General features: G+C 41.8%; 1 protein-coding gene across 6 annotated transcripts in view; it reads right to left on the bottom strand.

Annotated features, from left to right (window-relative positions):
- The window catches only part of CRACDL (CRACD like), a 63,040-nt gene that overhangs the window by 20,310 nt on the left and 22,929 nt on the right, over positions 1-19,801 (bottom strand). For 3 of the 6 annotated variants that reach the window (XM_077173426.1, XM_077173428.1, XM_077173431.1), the window contains exons 1-5: positions 15,353-15,373; positions 4,887-4,963; positions 3,764-3,929; positions 681-816; positions 154-318 (exon numbers count right to left, since the gene is read on the bottom strand). In XM_077173426.1, coding sequence (XP_077029541.1) covers positions 154-318; positions 681-816; positions 3,764-3,929; positions 4,887-4,953 — 534 coding nt within the window. In that variant the 5' untranslated portion in view covers positions 4,954-4,963; positions 15,353-15,373. Of the gene's footprint in view, positions 1-153; positions 319-680; positions 817-3,763; positions 3,930-4,886; positions 4,964-15,352; positions 15,374-19,801 lie in introns of those variants that run through there. The other 3 variants (XM_077173430.1, XM_077173429.1, XM_054627690.2) reach the window with 1 other exon arrangement.

The following is a 19,801-nucleotide window of genomic DNA, read 5'->3' as shown; positions in this document are numbered from 1 at the left end:
GAGAGAGGGTGTTTTTCCAATTTGAGTAAGGTATTTCTGAATTTCTCAGAGGTAAAATAGGGATATGTAAAATGAAGTACTTTATTCTACCATCCACATATAGGCAAAACAAGTCATTAAACACCCATTTTTGCCAACACTGGAACTACTCACTCTCGTTCTCATGCCTGAGCTTAGGCTTTCATGAAGCAAAGACATTTCTGGAGGGCTCCTGGGTAATCCATCATCTTCAGAACTGGCCCCAGCATCCTCTGTTCTCTTTGCATGAAGTCCAAATGCAGGCGGAGGTCCCAATTTCATGGTAGGCTGGAGTTTCAGCTTCAGTGTGGCATAAAATACATTAGCTTATGATAGTGATGGAGGTTCCCCCAGAACATTTGTTAGCTGAGGTCAATGAGTTACCATTATTTTAACTTCACAACTGAATGATCCAGGGCACAGGACATCTGACTGACACATTCTTTTAGGGAGCCAAAAACTACCCATTTTTCAGCTATCATTTATGTAGAACCAAGACGGGATACTGCTCTCTAATTAGCAAATGCAACATTTAATGTAAACTGCAGCCAGATATTACTTACTAATCAAACTTTCAACTACAAATACTCTCCAAAAAAAATCAAGCCTGGAAAGACATTCCATCTCTTGCATTTGAAAAAAAATGATATTGTCTAAGTTACCTGTAAAGCTCTAATCCGATCAGAAATGTTTTCTTGAGAAAACACTCTTACTGGCCTTGCAGGCTCTTGCCCAGTCTCAAGGATGAAAATGCTATCATGTGACAAAGCTCTGCTTCCCATAATGCCTTTATGTGTCCTAGAATAATATAAAAAATAAATGAGAACATGCAAACTTTTTTGCCATTTCTCTTAACTCAAGGGGTCTATTGAAGGTGGAATGGGATACAGGGATGCACAACATCACAAACAAGATTCCAGACTTCCCCATGAATACAGCCATTCAGGGTAATCTAAGTAACACCTTTAAAAACAACAACAAAAAAAATAAATGCTGTTATCTGCCACATTAACAAACTGAATCAAGGTTAAAGACAGTTTAACCCCAGAAGACGAGTTATGTCTTATGAAAAAAGCTACTGGCCCTTGGGTGGAAGCCAGCAGCTGGGTGGTGGCACAGTGCCACAGGCAAGCCCAGGTGCAGAATGGACTTCACATAAACAAGTCTGTACTGAGACTTCTAGCTAATGTAAGACCATGTCTTGCAAATGAGTGACCATAGAAAGAATAAGTACCTTTTACTATTTAAATGCAATACAGCATTTAATAAATCTCTGCCATACAGATCATTAGCAAAAACATTTCAGGCAATGTAGTCCTTACATGAAATCCTTTGCATAAATCCTTAAAAGGTGCTGTGCTCTATATCAAGGTCCCTCAGATTTTCTCTTATGAGCCTGTGGGACATATTTTTTCATTGCCAATCTTTGTGGCCTAGTTGGGGGAAGTAGGAGATGCTTTGTGGGCAGTTTCTCTCATATTCTCTTTCCTCCTTCTGATGCATGTGTTATGTAACTTCTTTTGCAAATGGTGCATGTGGGGTATGAGCACCATGCTCCTTTATGGGAATGGTAGAGGAGGCCCACAGACAGACAGCTAGCTGCTAGGAGGTTCCTTGTGCTCATTTTCCTCAGCTTAGCTTCTACCCTGACTGAGAATGGACAAGAAATGTGCGCACACAGCATTTTTTAAGAGTACCTTTTTCAAATTTTTTTAATCAGGGAGCTATGAAATGGTAAATGAGTGCAGAATAGATAATTATCTGGGTTTATGTAACTATCAAGTGAATTGAGCAGACAAGAAAAAAGAACTGTATTTCTGGATCCTAGATACTGTCATAGGAACCTTGAAAACAAACATAAACAATCATGGCAGACAGTAACATTTTCCCCATAGTGGCTGCTATAAATATGTTTGATAAAACAATAGCAGGAAAGAGTTGATCTACATTCTTGCTGCAGAAGGAAGGAAAGCCTGCTACGTCTGCTTAATGCATTAGAGACATTAGAAGAACAATTTATCTGAGTGCAAATGTGATCTCTGCAAAACATCCAAGGTCAGACAAATCTATAGCAATTTGCAGAGTAGGTGCCAGCCAGGGCTGCAGTGGTGCCCCCTGCACCAGCACTCAACAAGGGCAAGTGTCACTCACAGGCAGTGTCACCGCATGGGCACATTTATCCCAGCATTCCATCCTCATTTCCTCTTTCTAGCAGGTGCATCCCTCCCAGATACATAATGGAAGTACCCTGCATGTCTCCTCAGATTAAGAGTGCTCAAATTAATTTTCCTTCCTTTCAAATAATTTCCTGGTCTTTGTCTGTCTACATAAATATTAAGAAACAATCATGTACAAACACTTCAGGTTGCAGCACAGGAATATGGCCAGAACAGCCAGAGATGGCACCCACCCAGACATGACCTTGTTAAGGCACACATGGGGGAAAGAAAATCTCACCATCCACGTCTTACAGGACTTAATAAGTTGTCAAATAACAGAACTTCAGACCACCTGGTGCTGCCAGCCCAGAACTCCGAGGGCTTCAAGCTGTACTAACTAACATTACTATTGCCAATGCTATGAAAGCAAAAAGAAAAACACAAAACCAAACCATCAAAGAGAGAGAAGAAGAAAAGATTGTTAATAATTTCTTTTGGTTGTTTGGCGCTGCCTGGTGGCCACATCGAATAATGTCATTTTAAATGGCCGGGATGGTTTCCTTTCCCATTCCTGGGCGCAGCAGCACCCCTTGCTTGAGGACCAGGAGGATTGTTCTGAGGGGCACAACATCCACCAAGGCAAAGACTTGCTCTTTGGTTATCGAAGGGGCTCTTCAGTCCACCTGTCTGTCCAGAGACATATCTGAATGTTTGGACCGGGCTTCTCATGGTCACTTTTCATAGTGGGTAACATGAAGACAGGGTTTTCAGAGGCAAAGAGGTACACAGGATGGGACTCATCTGGTCTAACTTCAGACATCAAATTGCAGCTATTTACATTGGAGGTGGCTATCCCAGGCTCCTGTTTATATTCAGTGGGAAGATATAGGCACCTCCAGAGCCTATTTCATGCATAAGGATGATATAATCTTTGTTAGTAATGCTGATTTCTCTCTGATTATAAAAGGCAGCTGGTAACTAACTATCCCTGTCCATGGCAGAGAGGCTCGAACTGCATGATCCCTAAAGACCCTTCCAACTCATACCATTCTGTGGATCTGTGGTAGAATGCTAATGCAGACATTTTTATTTTGGTCAGATGAATCTCATGTATACAGAGGAAAAGAAGGCTTCAGAGCCTCTGGATCCTGCTGATTTCAGTTGCAGTCATCCCATTACTCCTTCCTTGCCTTCAAACCCTGGCATAAATGGTTAGTCATCTCACCTTCTCTAACAATCCTTAGTAGTTACATTTTAGGGGCATGAGGTTTATATCCTGGTAGGATATAAACTGATCATCTAATTCATTTTTGAAGATGGGAATTATATTCTTTTGAAATGATAACCCAAGGCTTATTTATGATTAAATGAAAGCTTTTTTCATTAATATTTCTTACTACACCTCACTCAATTCCCTTCTGATTTGCCTTGCATCAACCATTTTAATTTGTACTTTCCTGGGAAAAGCAACTATTTGAAAATACAGCATTATGAACGAGGGGAGGAGGCAATTTTGGGGGGGTCTTTAATCTACAGACATTGTAGCAATTTTGTGTTTGTTTACCAAACAGAGCCCAAAGACTTACTCAAGTTCATCTTCAGAATCATAACTAGTGCGCGTGTCACGAGAGGCCGCGACATCATTTGTTGACTGGCACAGCTTCAGACTGCTGCTCACAGAAGATGACGTCTCCTTCCTTTTCTTTTTACCAAAAAACTTTTTGAAAGATTTGAACTTTGATTTTTTCTTTCCTAAGTGAAGAAACATAAAGAAGATGCAACCAGCAGCATGTGCAAATTTTTGAGCAATAACATTTCTTTATAATTTTTTGCATAAGTGGATTTTCCCTGGAAAATGTAACACAGTCCACTGTTGCATTAATGTCTTTCAAGACTGTACTGATAGTATGAAATTACTGTTATCTTGGAGAATGGATTACAATGTTTATGAGACATAAGAAATAACCAATGGTGTAGAATCATTCCTAATAGAGTTTCTACTTGCCTCTTGAGGTAATTAAACTGTGAAGGAGAAATTTTGTCTATACTGCCTGGGATATGAAAAAGAAATTATTACTTGGAAACCCAATGCCTTTGTTCAGCAAGCTAAATAGTGATGATAAGAGCAATGCTACCAAAACCAATTTAAATGTAGAAAAGGCAAACATAGGCAAATGCACAGTTTCGGGAGGCTAATGCTGTTAAAATTTTGGGTTTATAATATATTGAGAATATTTTTAATGCTGATTACAAGATTCAGTGGATCACAAAGTATTAATCTAGGAATTAAGCAATAACCTTGAAAAGCAACTTTAGTCTGCTCAGTGAGGAAAGACCTAAATTAGGATCAGTTGCAGCTCTGTGAAGGAAACTATTTCAAATTAAATCGGTGTTTTCCACAAGAATTCCAACAACTTGTGCCTGGCCTGTTTAAGTTGACATGACAGTACTGCAAGGCATCCCTGTCAGCATTTCATTCCCTCCTAGATCTTGTTGGGTAAAAAAGTTAGCTTGGTCACAAGATGCTATAAAAATCTTATTTCAAGCCTCTGAAAATGCTGAAAACATGTAACAGCTCTTGGAAAAAGGTGAAGAGAAAGGCAGAAAGTGTTCTCTAAACAAACAAATTCACTTCTATTAGAGAGCTAAGGCATAGAACCTCAAGAAGCCACAGCACTTTTCCTTCACCAGGGAAGAGCGAAATTATACCTGAATTGTCCTCTCCATCTCCTTCAGCCTCTCTCATCTTAGGGTCCATTGTCCTTGGGGAACTCATGTGGCAATCACTAAAGGAGGAACAAAAACTGTTAGTTGTATCAACAAAATAACAGTACTTCACTATATATGTGTACACATACATAAGGCAAGTTGCTAAAATATAAAGATATAGAATAGAATATTATGTGTATGCTTACATAACATGTCTACATACATGTCTAAATATATGTGTGTGTATATTATATATAAATATACATAATATATAAAAATATCCCATATGGTACTTATTAGGCTATAGAGAGGTATAATAGATTACACAGACTATTTCTACTTTCAGAAGACAATAGTACATGACAGTTCAGTCAACCATCCCCTCCTGTCTCACGATTGACTTTGGTGAATTCTTGAATGCTTCTAAAAATATATGTTAGGGGAGGTGGGCTTCTTTGATTCTCCCTTTCTCAGCCCATTCAGGTCCAGAGACAAAATGACAGCATTTGAACAAGTGTACAAGTAACAGTAGTAGAAAACCCCACATATTTTTCCCTTATTTATGTCCAATTTTAAGTATTCTGTAGATTACGGTTTTTCTTCTTTCTAAAGAAACTTGGGGAAAGGTAGTGATTCTTTCCATTCCTTTTGTTTTGGATAGATAACAGTGTTAGGGAGAATTAGTAACAGAGAAATACAAGTAAAAATAAAAAAATTGATTTTCTTATTTTCTTCTCTCTTCTTTGCTTTTCAGAGTGAAATATTACTTTGCTTATTAAGGTTCCTAAACTAAAAAATAATTGCAAAACTGCACATGTCCAAACCCTGAAGACAATTTATTTGTAATTTAAATTATATTTCTGGTGCAGTAGTTGGTTTGTGCTCTCTTTTCTTCACCTGGAGAGCCATAATTCCATGGTCAAGGGAGAAGAAAGTCATGGATGCCATTGATTGGACAGTGAGTTAAATGCTGTAGAGTCACTCTTTGGGCTGTAACAGAAGCAGATACTCATGCCACAACCTGCATGGGAGGATGAGTAGACTGTGGCTGTTTTGATCCACTGAAGCACCAGGAGGCTTAAGAAATAAGGCTTGCGAATCCAACAAGCTAGTGAAATGGAAATGAAACCTTTATTACTCAAATCTAAAACACAACACATCACCTGAGCCATCTGCAGCCACCTGGGCTGGGCCACAGTGCAGGGCTGCAAGACAGTGACAGCCACAGCAAAGGCACCTCTACTGGCTGGCAGCCCCAGGGCTGCTGCACCAGCCAGACCCACAGCTTGGGTGTGAAACACCCCCTGCCACCACCCACCAGGTACCAAATCAGAATTAACACAAACATGAGGGTGAGCAACTTTTGGTCAAGGGCATCTGTCTGAAGTATGGAGAATTAATAAAGCACTTACCCTAGAAAAAAACAAATGGATGAGGGTGGTGAGGCACTGGAACAGGTTGTCCAGAGAAGCTGTGGATGCCCCACCCCTGGAAGTGTTCAAGGTCAGGCTGGATGGGGCTTTGAGCAACCCAGTCTAGTAGAAGGTGTCCCTGCCCATGGCAGGGAGGTTGGAACTAGGCGTTCTTTAAGGTTCATTTTAACACAAACAATTCTGTGATCTAGGATACCTTTATTTTTAAAGTAAATGTCCACTGGGAGGTGACAGATAAATATGTATTGTGGGCTGTGGCATACCCAGTCAATTGTTAAACAGGGTGTCTCAGATTCCTGCTGTCACGTTGCAGGAGCAATGGCAGGAATGTAAATCAGTATCTTTAAAGCTTCAGCTGTTGTATGCATGCCCTGTAGCATCTATAAGCTACACACATCCAGAAGTGGGATTCTACAGTCTCTGTATAAATTGTGGATGACATAACTCACATCCCCATCTGTGGTTCATTGGCATCAGCCTGCTGCATTCAGCTGCATTCAGGTGAGGGTATATTATTTTTTTATCCAAATGTTTGTATGCCATACTTCACTAGTTCTCAATAGCAAAGCCACTGGGAGATAAACTCCCACACAGTGACAATGTTTGTTGGAAACATGCAGGCAAGTATAAACATGTTCCCTCTGGCAAAATTCAATCAGATAGTATATTATACTCCTGACAAACCAGAACTATGTTCCTGTCTCAAACATTGGCAGCCAAATTTCTAGAGAATAAAACCAATTTAAAAAAAAAGTTAGCTCCACCATTATGCATGCAAAGATTAGTGTGATTTATTTTGTGACATCTGAGGTCACAAAAAGTGTTTCCACTGGATGCTTCAAACATTGAGGGACACTAATATGTGACCAGGGGTGCAGCATAAATCTCCTGACTTAGAGGAAACAGAAGGACATTGAACCTTGAATGGGCTCTCTTCTTGCTGGTCAAGCATTTTGAAGCAAGATCCTCACTCCCTTTCTTTCTTCATGCAGCAATTCTTCAGGCCCACCACATTTTTGCTGTTTCCTCACATAATTTAAGAATGTGTGTCTTACCCAGAGGAAGGCAGCCCTCCACTACTGTGACTCTTGCAGGAGTACAGGGCTGGAGCCCTGGCTTGTGAGAAGGAAGGAAGTGCTTGGTCCCTACCTGTGCATATGTATGTGGTCCTCATATTCCATCACCCCTGGAATCCTGGAGATTTGGTTATGTGGGGAAATCAGATTCCTAGGTTAAGGGAAGATGCAAGCCAATGTGCATCATTATTTTATATTATTTGTTCTGGATAATGACCCATACTGGGCCAATGCTGGTCTGTTGCTGAAGGAGCTGCTCCATTCTCAAGAGCAAGATAAAACAATTTAAAAAAACATGTGGACTTGACCTACTGGCAGGGGGAAGTTGGCTGTCTGGACCCACATTGATCCTGGTTGGGATTGTTATAATCAGAGAGAGATAACTCCCAAAGTGTGATTAGAGCTTGTGAGGAGACAAGTAAACTGAACTAAAGTACAGGAATGTAGACAGAGACCAGAGTAACATACAATAACTACTAGAAAAGATTGTAATGGGTAATGTTGAGCTACAGGGAAATGACTCTCCAGAATCATAATAATATTTTATTATTATTTATTATAATAAAATATAGTAGCAAGTGTATTTGTGAACCCAGGTGCCTCTGACATCTGCAACTATTTTAAGGATCACATGTCAGAGTGACAAAGAGAAAATCAGGAAGATATTATATTATCTGGGGGTTCTAAATTTGTCCAATATGTAAATTATTTGTTACTTGCCAGCAAAACAAAAAAAGGTTGTTTGAAAGATACTGTTTTTCCATGTACTGCTTTATCCAGGGATTTCTTTGTTTAAGGACCTTCTTGAGATATGCCCAACTCAGGTTGCAATGCTATTAATAAAAAATACTTTTAAAATACTTTTACAGAGGAATCTGTCTTTCAGTTTATTGATTGAGCAGAAGCTTAATTTAACCCAGTTATTGTGCTGGCATGTGTAATTTCCATAACACCAGGTCCCACCACTGCTCCCAGCATCATCCCTAGACAGCTCAGTGTCACCTGGGGAAAACCTGGCTGCTTTGCTGAGAGGGCTGCCCAAGAGACCTGGGCTGTGTTCAGGGAGGAAGGTTGTCCAGGTGGGATAACTTTGGAGGGAGGTAGAAAACAACCCAAGGTGTGGGTCAGAGGCACGTGAGTGCAGGAGACAACAGGCACAAACACCAGTGGCCTCAGCCTCCTGTACAGGAGCCCAGAGACTGCTTTACCCTCAGCAAGGAAATGGTTATTTTAAATTATGGTAAATAAATCCTGTAAGTTTGGGTTGGATAAGCAGTACTGGCTTTGCGGTGGGGTGACTGTAAGGCTTTTAATAAAAACTGCCTCTCAACTCATCATGCCATTATAAGGATTTGGTTTTCAGTTCAAAAGACCAGTTTCCAGCCTGAACCCAGGGCTGGGTGTGACTGTCCCAGGCCAGTGGTGGCTGACACAGAGGAGCAGGTGACAGCAGCCCTTGCAGCAGTCACTATGTTGCGCAAACACACACCATGACAAGGGCAGCAAGGTGCAGCCACCCGCCCCATACCGAGGATGCAGGAAGAGTTTTGTGCCTTCTGTTACCAAAGGGAGATTTGTTTGTTTGCATCAAGGGATGAATGCTTCCTTAACTGAGAAGGGCACGGGGTGGGGAGGAATCAGCAGGCAGCAGAGAGGACTGCAGGAACTCACAAAATGCTTCTGGGCAGTGTGCCAGCATTCAGGTTTTCAGAAAAATGCTCAAAAGTCAACAGATTCATTTTTAGTGTTTGCTCAAAACCCTGGTTTTGAGTAAACACTGAAGCTGACACTTGGCCACTTACTTGAGCACTTTGCCAAGTGATGGTTTGCATTGGAGCAGTATCTCAAGACAGTGTCAAGCAATACTGGTCCTTGCTGAGCATCCAGCAGCTGCCAGAGATCCCTCTGTGATGCTCTGCAAGCCAAGCACTGCCTGCCTTAGTGTCTCACCAAACCTAGCTGTAGGCAATCACATTCACTTCTACCTCAAAATTTACTGTGTTGTTTTTAACATGGGGGAAACTGGGCTTCCTTTTAAATGCTTCCTTTGGTGAAAACCACCAGGAGATAATCCTATTTTTTCCCAAATATATAAACTCAGAGAACCATACCATTTATATCTCCCCTTTTTCTTTCAGTATAATGTATTTTAACGGTATCTTTAGGCAGATTTTCGATCTTTCAAGCCTTTTCCTCAACATCTGCAACAAGCTCTCCAGTATTAATACTTTCATCATAGGAAAGATTTGATTAAAACATGATACTTAAGAGGAGAAACAAAAAAAAAAATCCAGAGTTTACCCTTGATATGACTGTAACTGCTTGTCATTTCCCTGATGTAAACAGAGATTTCAGTTTTTGCTCTGGAGCCAAGTTTTTTCACTCTTAAAGCTTTGTTTAAGATCTACAATGGTCTACAAGCTTAAGAGCTGTGCAGAGAAACACTGACAAAATCCAGCAGCTTTGAATTTGGCATCCACTGGGATGGGTGGCATTCATTGTGCACTTTTGCTTGGATCTAGAGGCTCGGCCTGCTGAGCTTTCTCATTTCCAGTTTCCCCAAGGATTTACTGAAGTCCATCACTTAATTAAATCATCCTGTGATCTGAAAACTCAGCAGGATTTTCATCCTAAAGAAGTAACCTGCATTGCTTCTCCCTTGTTAGCATGGGCAAGATTTACCACACCACTGGCAGTCACACCCTTTTCCTCTTTTTTTTTTCCCATATTGTATGTGCGGTCCTTTTCACAGTGGAATACCAGAGATATTTGGTTTATCAATTTATTATGAGCTTTTATAAGCCAAATATAATGTCTGATGACAAATTGCTAAATATTACCTGTTTATAACAGTATTTTTGCTATATTGGACTTTTCCCAGCAGGGACTTTTTTCACTTTCCTTCTTTCTTCCTAGGTCCTTTCTACATAAGCTGAGATACAAGAAATACATCTGAGACAATGCCACTGCAGAGAATAGAGATGGAATATAGCAGCACAACAAGTTTTTATTTCCCTTCTTATCCCTTCCAAATGCCAGTACATCCAAAAAAGGGTATCCAAAAACCAACAGCAATTTACATCTTTCATTTCTCTTTTGTATAAGAATATCCCTTTTCTAGTAGAAACACAAGGAATTAAAAAATCTGAATTTGGGGAAATTATTTCACATGAGATGAAGGGCTGCCCTTTTTTCAGAACATCCCAATATACACTAACATTCCCTCTGATATTACACAGCCGTGAAGATTTGGGGGGGGGAAAAAAAGAAGAAAATAAAGCAGGGATTCTGGGGATATAACGAGATACTCAGAGATATTCCCCTAGCTGGGAGAGTAACCAACACAAAACCATCCTAAGTGCCAGGAGCAAAGACTGAGGCAGCCTTTTCTCATCCTCCCCCTCTCTGAGGACTCAGACTTGAAATGAAGGCACCATCCAGAGGCCACACAGCCTCTTGTCCTGTCACTTGGACTGCAGAAATGGGACAGGTCACAGTCTCCAGAGGGAGCAAGCCCAGAGTGCCTGCCATGGTCCTCTGCCACCTCAGGCACATGAGCAGTGCTTTCACAACCCTGGAGGCCCTCCAGCTCTCTGAAATGTGCAAGGGCACCACCTGGACACTGCCCCAGGGTGCCATGCCATGGCATAGCACAGGTTCAGAAGTGTGTTGTGATCTCCTGCCTCCCACAGAAAGCTTTGTCTCTGCAGCCAGGGGAGACCTTGTGCTGAAAACACTGCTCAGGGTGTGGCAGAAGGAAGTGTAGGGCAGCAGGCAGGTACTTACACAGCTCAAGAAACCCTGCTGTTCAACACACCTCTCTGCTCAGACATCCTCCTGCTAACAGAGATCATTGCCCCCTCCTTTCACACTCTCAAACAACTTTCAGTACTCCCAAGTGACAGTGCTTGAGCCTAGCCAAAGCTAAATCTCTCACAGTATGTCCATTTATGAAATCATTTCCAAAGGGCAGCCATCATCTTGAGCTTTGCTTCCTAAGATAAATCACCTGCAAGAGGAGGTCTAAAAAGCATAGGGAAGTGCTCCCCCTGAGCTAGCACAGCACATATGAGCCCAGGTATTAGGAGTGTCCACATGAGTGAGGAGCAGTTCTCTGGGAATCTCATTAGTCTGTATAAACACATCCAAAAAGCTCATAAAAAAGACAGGAGAATTTCATAACAACTGCAACACCATTTCCAAAGCCATACATTTTCCTGCTTCAGACCTCTCAATAGGCCAAAGGAGTTTCACTTTTTTTATTTGGCCTCCAGTTTTTAAATCAAGGGAATAAATGCACCTGAGTGCATGCTTACATACGCACAGCCATCCTAGCTGCTTTATCCAGAGTGCCAGCACCTGGTCATTCTTCCTTTCTGCCATATGTCAGCACCTCCACAGTATATATTCCAGCTGTGTCCTCATCATTTGTGAATTATTAAAAATAATTTAACCCAGAGAAGATATTTTCTGAGAGATTTTCTGCGCTGGTTGGTACTACCAAGTCTAAATAAAATATCAAAAAATAAACTTCATGCCAAAGCAGGAAAAAACCACCCTTTCACTTTTTGTATACAACTTTGCCTTTTGTTTTCAAAATTGGGCAGACAATCATCTCCTTCCATTTTGTTCAAATAGTGTGTATCATTAAACAAAAAGTATTGCTTTGCAAAATCTATGACTTCATGTATTCGTTGCTGTTAGCACTTTACATTGATGTCCATGAGAACACCAACAAAACGTGGTATTTGCACAAATGGTTGGCTGCCTAAATGGTAGTTTGCTATCCCTTTTCATCTGTCTCTCACTGAAACTGGTAAACTTTACCCATATCTTTTCTTATCTGCATTATTGGGTAATAAAAGGCTTTGTTTCCTTGCTTGTGGCTAACATTTATCTCCAGCTAATGCAATGTTTGCAGCATGCTCTTATGTTAAAAGACAATTTGCATATTGCACAACCACATTGTGTGGTGGGAGCCTATGAGCCACTCCTTGTGCTCAGAGCAAGGCTGGCTCAAGTGTCTGCTGCCAGCATCCTCTTCATGGCTGCACGAGTGCTAGGCCAGCATCCAGGTGACAACACACATCCTGAACGTAAGTCAATGTCCTTCTCTTTTAAAACTCTGCCAGTTCAGGATCCTCTAATCCTCCTCCCACTCACTGTCATAATGAATAGAGCTAGCTGTGAGTGAATTGCCCTTTCTCTCAGAAATAACCAATGAAAGTCAGTTGCACCAGCACATATCTCTTCCAATGCTGTTCTTTGCACCAGAGTTTGCTCAGCATAAGTGGAGGTGGAAGAATACCAAGCTGTGCCACAAGGAGCAGCAATGTGTAACTATTGACACACTGCTGCCCCCTTTGCATCAGCTCTTGCCTTTGCAGTTCTTGCATTTATCACTCAAATTCCTGTTGCGTACGATGTAAACATTCCTGTAATCACTGAGAAGAGACATCAAGGGATGTCATGTAATAAAACACCTGCTAAAAGGAAGACTGGACAGGGGAGATAGGATAGAGTTTGCTGCATGGGCTTCAAGCCTGAGCCTTTGTGCAAACAGGGCAAGGCCTGCCACGAACAACAGGTGAGGTTTTAGGGGCTACAACAGAGAACTCTTACCAATCCTTGAAGGGTTTTTTGAGCATTCTGTTGTTTTTAGTCTTCCATTGCTGTTGGGCAGTGTGTATTTTCCTTTGCTTAACCAGCCCAAAATACCCTCTGATGCATCTGCCCCTGCTATTCCAAAGGCTGTGCAGATTCTCATCAGATCCTCATCAGCCCTTCTGCCATGCCCCTGCCAAGAGCACATTCCTTTCTCTATTACAAGCACAATGCATTTCCAAGAGATGGGAGGGAGAGGTAAAAACTTTCATTTTCTACCTCTTTTTCCCCCCAAGAATTAATAGTCCTTCCTTCCCTCGGCATTTCTGAGAGAGGTGAGAAAATCTCCATAAAATAAACTTTCATCCCAAGCAGTTTGTGAGGAATGAGATTGTTATTTTTTAAAACAATTCATTGCTACAGAACACACAAAAAAAGAGGTCAGAAAGCATTACTAGGACTGCCCAGTCTGGTGTCCTGGATAGTGCAGAGAATTAGCTGTTCCAGAAGGGTGAAGGGAACTTCCTTTCCTGATAGAAGCCAGTAACTTGAAGGTATACACCTTCACAAAGGCCACACTTTTCCACGGGAAAAGCCTTAGTTTGAATTGCATGCTTTCTTTAAACAAACCAAAAACCCCAACAAACCAAAAAACAAAGCAAAGCAAACAACCATATAAAAGAATTACAGGAAGGGGGGTGGGGGAGGAGTCTGCATGGGCAAAAGAATAAAGCAAACTCATGTGAAATGTCTTATTCCTATGCAGTAATCCTTCTTTCTTGTTTTTGGTCTTTTACTTGTTGTGATTTAATAGACGGGCCAGGAGATTTATTCCAGCAACATGGAAAGCATGATTATAAAGAGAACTGTTGAAGTAAAAAGGCCACATTGGCTCTCCTTCTTCCTCAGCATTTAGGGATAATAAAGGCATAGCTGTTTTATACAAAGACACAAGATCTCCCCTAGCTAGCTGCCTACCAGAGATCCTCTGCTATATTTATGAGCACAAACAGTTCAGTACACTACCAGACTTTTAGGTTTGTACCAGCCATTTTTACTGATAGAAGCACAATCTGTATTTTTAACTTAAATAATATTGAATGCTCACATAGAGTATTTTGCTAATAATGTTCTGAAGAAGGTCATACTTTTTTACAATAGCAGGCTAACATCACTCAGAGTCAAGTGTCAGTAAAGTATTAAGAATTCACTGTGCCTTTCCTTGAAAAGCAAAAGAGAGAAAATAAAGTAAAAGGCCTTTCTTTAGTTAGAACAAAATTACATTTGATTCTACATATTGCAATTGCAATTACTGTTGAATTCAGCACCAGGAACATTCCTGAAGCTAATTCACAAAAATAATTATACCAGGTCTTTTGGTATTCAGAATGAGTAGAAATATCAACAGTGTTGTAAGGTCTCAGTGCCTTTAAATTCATGGAAATATATCAGGGCTTTCATTAATCCTTCCTTGTTTTTTGGAACCATAAATACAATAAATTATCTATTCACCTGCATACACACATACACACACAGACACACACTTTCTTTGTGGTGAAGGAAGAGTAAATCTCTCCTGTAAGCACATCAAGCCCAGAGCAATGGCTCACTGACACCTGTTGCCCCATCAATTAGCCTGATGTAAGGGTGTTCTTGTACAGTGGAGAGGTTAATGGGATTTAAGATGCAGAAAGTGTTTATCGGTAGCTGGAATGAGATCCTTGTTCAGCTTTAGCTGCTATTCTGAAGGAGACTCAGTGGGCCAAGTTAACCAGACAACATCTAGAGAAGAATTTGGCCCAAATTTCACGGGTCCATAATGTGTGGTATAGTTAACAATGTAATTTCAACAGTTTTATGAAGTTTCTTTAAAAGTTAATGAAAAATCTTAAAAAATGTTGGGTTCAATTGAATACAGAATGTAGTTATATCCTAGGCCTACTTACAAATATTTTGCCATTAGTGCAATGAAAATTAGGCAAACTTCAGTAAGAAGGAAAGTGAATGAAACAAAGAGACTAGGCTGGGCTTTACCAGCTTCCTTGTGAATTCCTGTGCTGGAAGGATGAAGCAATTATTGAAATCATCCATGAACCATGTGCAGAATAGTCTTAATACTGGACATTTAAATTAGAGAGGGAAGAAAAGAAAGTTGGAAATGCAAAGAGAATGAAATAGCTATTACTAGGAGAAGCCTGAGCCCTTCCAAGCAGAGATACACCAGCCTACCAGCTGAGACTAGGCAGAACATAAGCAGGCTGATTTCCAGGACCTGCTCATGAAAGGTGCCATCGGGGGCTCTCATGCCCAGCTCTCCCTCACTCTGCTGAACCGGCTGCAGGCGCGCGCTAACCTGGAGTCCCCTCGGATGCAGGGATAACAAGAAGCCATGTCTCCAGCACAAGGACCAGGGCACACTCCTGGGTCATCCTAGCACGGAGGAGCAGCAGGAATGGAGTGAGATCCAGCTGAAGGTGGGGAAGGGGAGCATCATGCCCTGCATTCCCTCTGTAGATTGCAGACTCTGGGACCAGTTTCCTCCCCAGCATCCACACAGTCCGTCCAAGAGGTACAGCCACTGTCAGCACAGTCACAATCCTCTGAAATTTCCCCAGGCAACAGCATTCACATATTTCAGCAATAACTGCTACCTTGTAAACACATTCCACATTCCTGTTGCATTAAACCCACAGGTCAAATGCAAAGCTGAACAGCCTCTTGTTCAACTGTTGTACGAGGCTTGCTCTGAGGTAGTTCATGTGGCAGGCTTTCTTTTGGAAAGGACCTTATTTAGCCTCTTTTGACCCTTCTTAATTTAGGCCCTCTCAGCCTTCAAACTGTAATTATTTTCTTGAGCCCTGATGGGAGACAGTTGAGCCACGGGCTCTTTTATTTTTCCTCCACACCAGTAACATTCAGATCACTTCTAGAAGAAAGAGCATGAGATTTTTAACACAAGGTTACTGTAATACATTACTTCCTCAGAGGTTTCAGGTAGGAGTCCAGTTAAGTTGGACTTCATAATCCAAATAATTTCCTACACAAAAAGACTGGAAGGTTGCTTTCTGTCCATGCCACAATAAACATCATGGCTGAGTCTTTTCATCTTTGTTTGGAACCTTTCTCCACAGTCTATAAGAAAAACAATCAGGATTTCACCAATGTAAGAGCCATAATTATTTATCATTTCCTCCCTTCATGACATGAACTTGCAAACTTTCCATACTTACTATCTATTCAGGACATAATTGTTCTTTATATTTGAAAGAGAGGAAATGTTTTTCTGTAGCTCTTATCTCATTTACTTGCAGGTCCATGCTCCAAACCACACTGTGCTCCAAAGCAAAGATATGAGCAAATGGAAATAACTGCCACTAGCTCAGATTCTTGTTTTCTCGTTCACTCCTTCCCTGCAGCAATAATCTCAGCAAATATAACCTCTGGTGAGCCATTCTGTATGTATCACCTCCAGCTGCTGCTTCAGACTGGCAGACTTTTGAAAGTCAAAACCCTGAATGCAGCCTGATAGTTTTTACTGCCACCTTGTCAGAAATCCAGTCTCTTGTGTGCCGCCTGCACAAGCCCACTCATTCCCTTGGACTGGGAAGTAGAAAACATAGCACAGAATCACAGAATTGTTAGAGTTGGACGGGAGCCCTGGAGATCATCTGGCCCAAATCCCCTGCCAAGGTAGGGTCACTTGGAGCAGGTGACATAGGAACATGTCCAGGAGGGTTTTTGAATGTCTCCAGAGAGAGAAATTCCACAGCCTCCCTAGGCAACCCGTTCCATTGCACTGTCATCCTCATACATAAAGAAGTTCTTCATGTTGAGGTAAAACTTCTTATGTTTTAGTTTATAGCCTTTGCTCTCATCCTGTCACTGGGCACCACTGGAAAGAGTCTGGCACCGTCCTCCTGACACCTGTCTTTGGGACATTTATATCCATTGATAAGATCCCCTCTCAGTCTTCTCTAGACTAAATAGGCCCAGCTCCTGCAGCCTCTCCTCACAAGAGAGGTTACAGGCTTCTCCTGATGTTTTTCAAGCTGTTACTCCCAGAGCAGGGAGCAGAGCAAGTCTGTCATACAGAAGTGATGCTCAGCTCCAGGCCAGTCCCTTGGTCCAGCTCAGCTGGAGCCAATGGCATAGACTGAGGTGCCCTCTCTGGCCTAGGGCCCAGATCCCCCCCGCACCTTGTGGGGTACTGGAACTCAGGAGGCAAAGGGAACTTCATGCTTCCTGGGTCCCCACTGAAAGGGGTTCCATGGACCACGGATGGGGAATATCCTGTGAGAAATGTCTCCCTTTTCCCCCATCACCAGCTGCCCCCAGCCTCTTCTTTCTGCCACTGGGACAGAAGTTCTTCCCATCCCCCTCTGACATGATAAGCACCTTCCTTGTTAAACTCTTCACTGCTTAAGATCTCTGTCAGAAATCTCTTGCATGCACACTTGCCTCTGGCAGCATCTCCCTCTCAGCAATGGAGAGAGGAAGACATTTCAGGAGTGAATAAGTCTAAATCACTTCACCTGAAAGAGATACTCCTCTGCAGAGGAGATCTCTTCCTCTCTGCCCCTTCTAAACCTAATTTTCAGGTTCCTGTATAGCCTTTGGGGCTTACTTGGCAAGGGGAATAGGATGGTGGGGACAGGAATGTAAAGCCATTTGGAGACATCCCATTTATCCCCAGGCTCCCTTCTTTGAATATGCCACAAATGTTTTACTTCAATTCTCAAAAGCCCAATGAGACACAGGTTATTAATTCATGACTATGACAAGATTATTATGGTTAATTTAACATGTGCAGGCACTTAAGTAACTACTGTTGGGAAATATTTGTCATTAATTCAAAAAATTCCTGCCTGTAATTTAGCAAATATAAATGCAAGTGTGCAGCAGAAATCCAGCATGACATAAAGAGCACTCATCTGCCATCACCTTTACATGTGACTGTACAATGCTTGATCTCTGCCTCATTTAAATAAGCACAACAAAATGTACTGCAGCATTCATAAATTAAATGCTGTTGACATTCACATGCTAGAAAGAGCCCAGACGTAGGAAGAGAAACAGAGAAGCAGACAATATCCCCATGGGCAGCAAAAGGGACACCATTGGGAGAGAGGGTGGCAGAGCAGTATTCCTAATCAAAGCTCAAAAAGTAAAGCTGTGCTTAAAAAACCCTACTTGTGTGGGCTTTTCTCCCACCTCCTGTGGGTCTGCAATAATTCCTACCAAGGCAGGTGGTGCAGAGTGAAACCACCAAAGTGGTTTCAGTCAGGAACAACTTGTCTCTCAGGCATGGCACAGACCTCCAGGGTCACCCTGGAGAATCAGAAACTCAAGTCCAAAATAGTCAGTCCCATGGCATCTTAGAAGTGTCCCAGCACTTCTTGGCCTTTGCTGGTCCCTTGGGCAGGTCCAAAGTCAGATGAGTCATTTTGCTCACAAATGCTCTTTAGCTCTGTGGTTTTGCAAGACCTATCACAATCAGATGCATCCCACCTATCAGGACCTTCTCATCACAGGAGCTCCATGCATTGCCTGGAGTTTTTCAGTTCTCTCCTGTGGTGAAAACTCCTTAGGGAAATCCTGAGGAACATTTTGATGCACTTACATCTTCAAGCTTCATATAGGTGTTTCAGAATAAAACTTGGGAACATAATATCAGAGCAAATTTCCTGAGCGTTCAGTGCAAGCAAACACTCAATATAAGCCCTTCACAGGGTGAATAAAGTCTTATTTTGAAAACTATTCAAATTCAAATGCTATTCCAGAACTTGGTAGCTCTGATAGTTAGAAAATCCCAGACTAAATGACCAGTGTATACCTGTTTAGTTTTGTGCTAATGTAATACTTTCCTTGAAGGAGCCTTTTTCTTTTGTCACAGATATTTAGAGAAGATGTCTATCTTCCCTTTCAGTCTTCATCTGCAAAGCCAAATAAGTCATGGCATCTTAATTTCCTCACAGATAGAAGCTCTCTGTTATCCTGACATTTTACTAACTCTTCCCTGCACCTGCCCTACTCCAAGCTCACCTCTTCTGGCAGCCAGATGTCCAGAACCAGACACTGGGTCCCAGGCAGCCTCTATAGCTAAATGACACAAAGATAACTCTTGGATTTAAGCTTCCCAGCTCCTAGTTAGGCTTGCACATGTAGACAGACAAATAGAGAGAAAGCATTCACCTGCCTCCTCGTGACTACTGAAGAGTCCAAGTACATGTTTGAGCTATTTACTATCAAGAAACACTGTTCATGCAAGGCCAGGGTTGCAATAACCTTTCCAGACTCGGCTCTTTCCTAAGTCCAAGCACCCAGATGCTGCTGCTGACTGCCAATACCAGACTACAGGACCTATTCCAGTTTCTTTTCAAACCCTGAAGTGCCAGCATACGCTCCCTTGGCTGAATTTGCAAGGGCCCAGCCATCTGTGTATCTACAGAGTGTCTCTGGTGTAGGTATAATGGGAAAATATTTAGCCTTTTACATGCAGTTGGCAAATATACTAGCTCAAGCCTGAAGAAATTCTGATCCTCTTTGCTTAGGGGCCTGCTTTTTTTAAACATTTTAAAACTATTTGTGAGTCACAGCAATGGGTAGGGAATGAGATATCTAGCAGAGCTCCTAGCTCTGCCAGAAGAGCACTACTAAGAGGACCCTACCAGGCTTTGTGAACAGAGAAGAAATCAGGAGGTGCTGGGTGACCTAATCTCTCAGGTCCCATGCTATGCTCTGAGGGTGCTATTTTACTGAGAGCTAGATCAAAGCTACTGAAGAGGTTTCTGCTGTTAACTGC

Source organism: Agelaius phoeniceus, chromosome 2 (genome assembly GCF_051311805.1).
Source record: "Agelaius phoeniceus isolate bAgePho1 chromosome 2, bAgePho1.hap1, whole genome shotgun sequence".
Taxonomy (NCBI): Eukaryota; Metazoa; Chordata; class Aves; order Passeriformes; family Icteridae; genus Agelaius; species Agelaius phoeniceus.
This window is presented reverse-complemented; position numbering and strand designations above follow the sequence as displayed.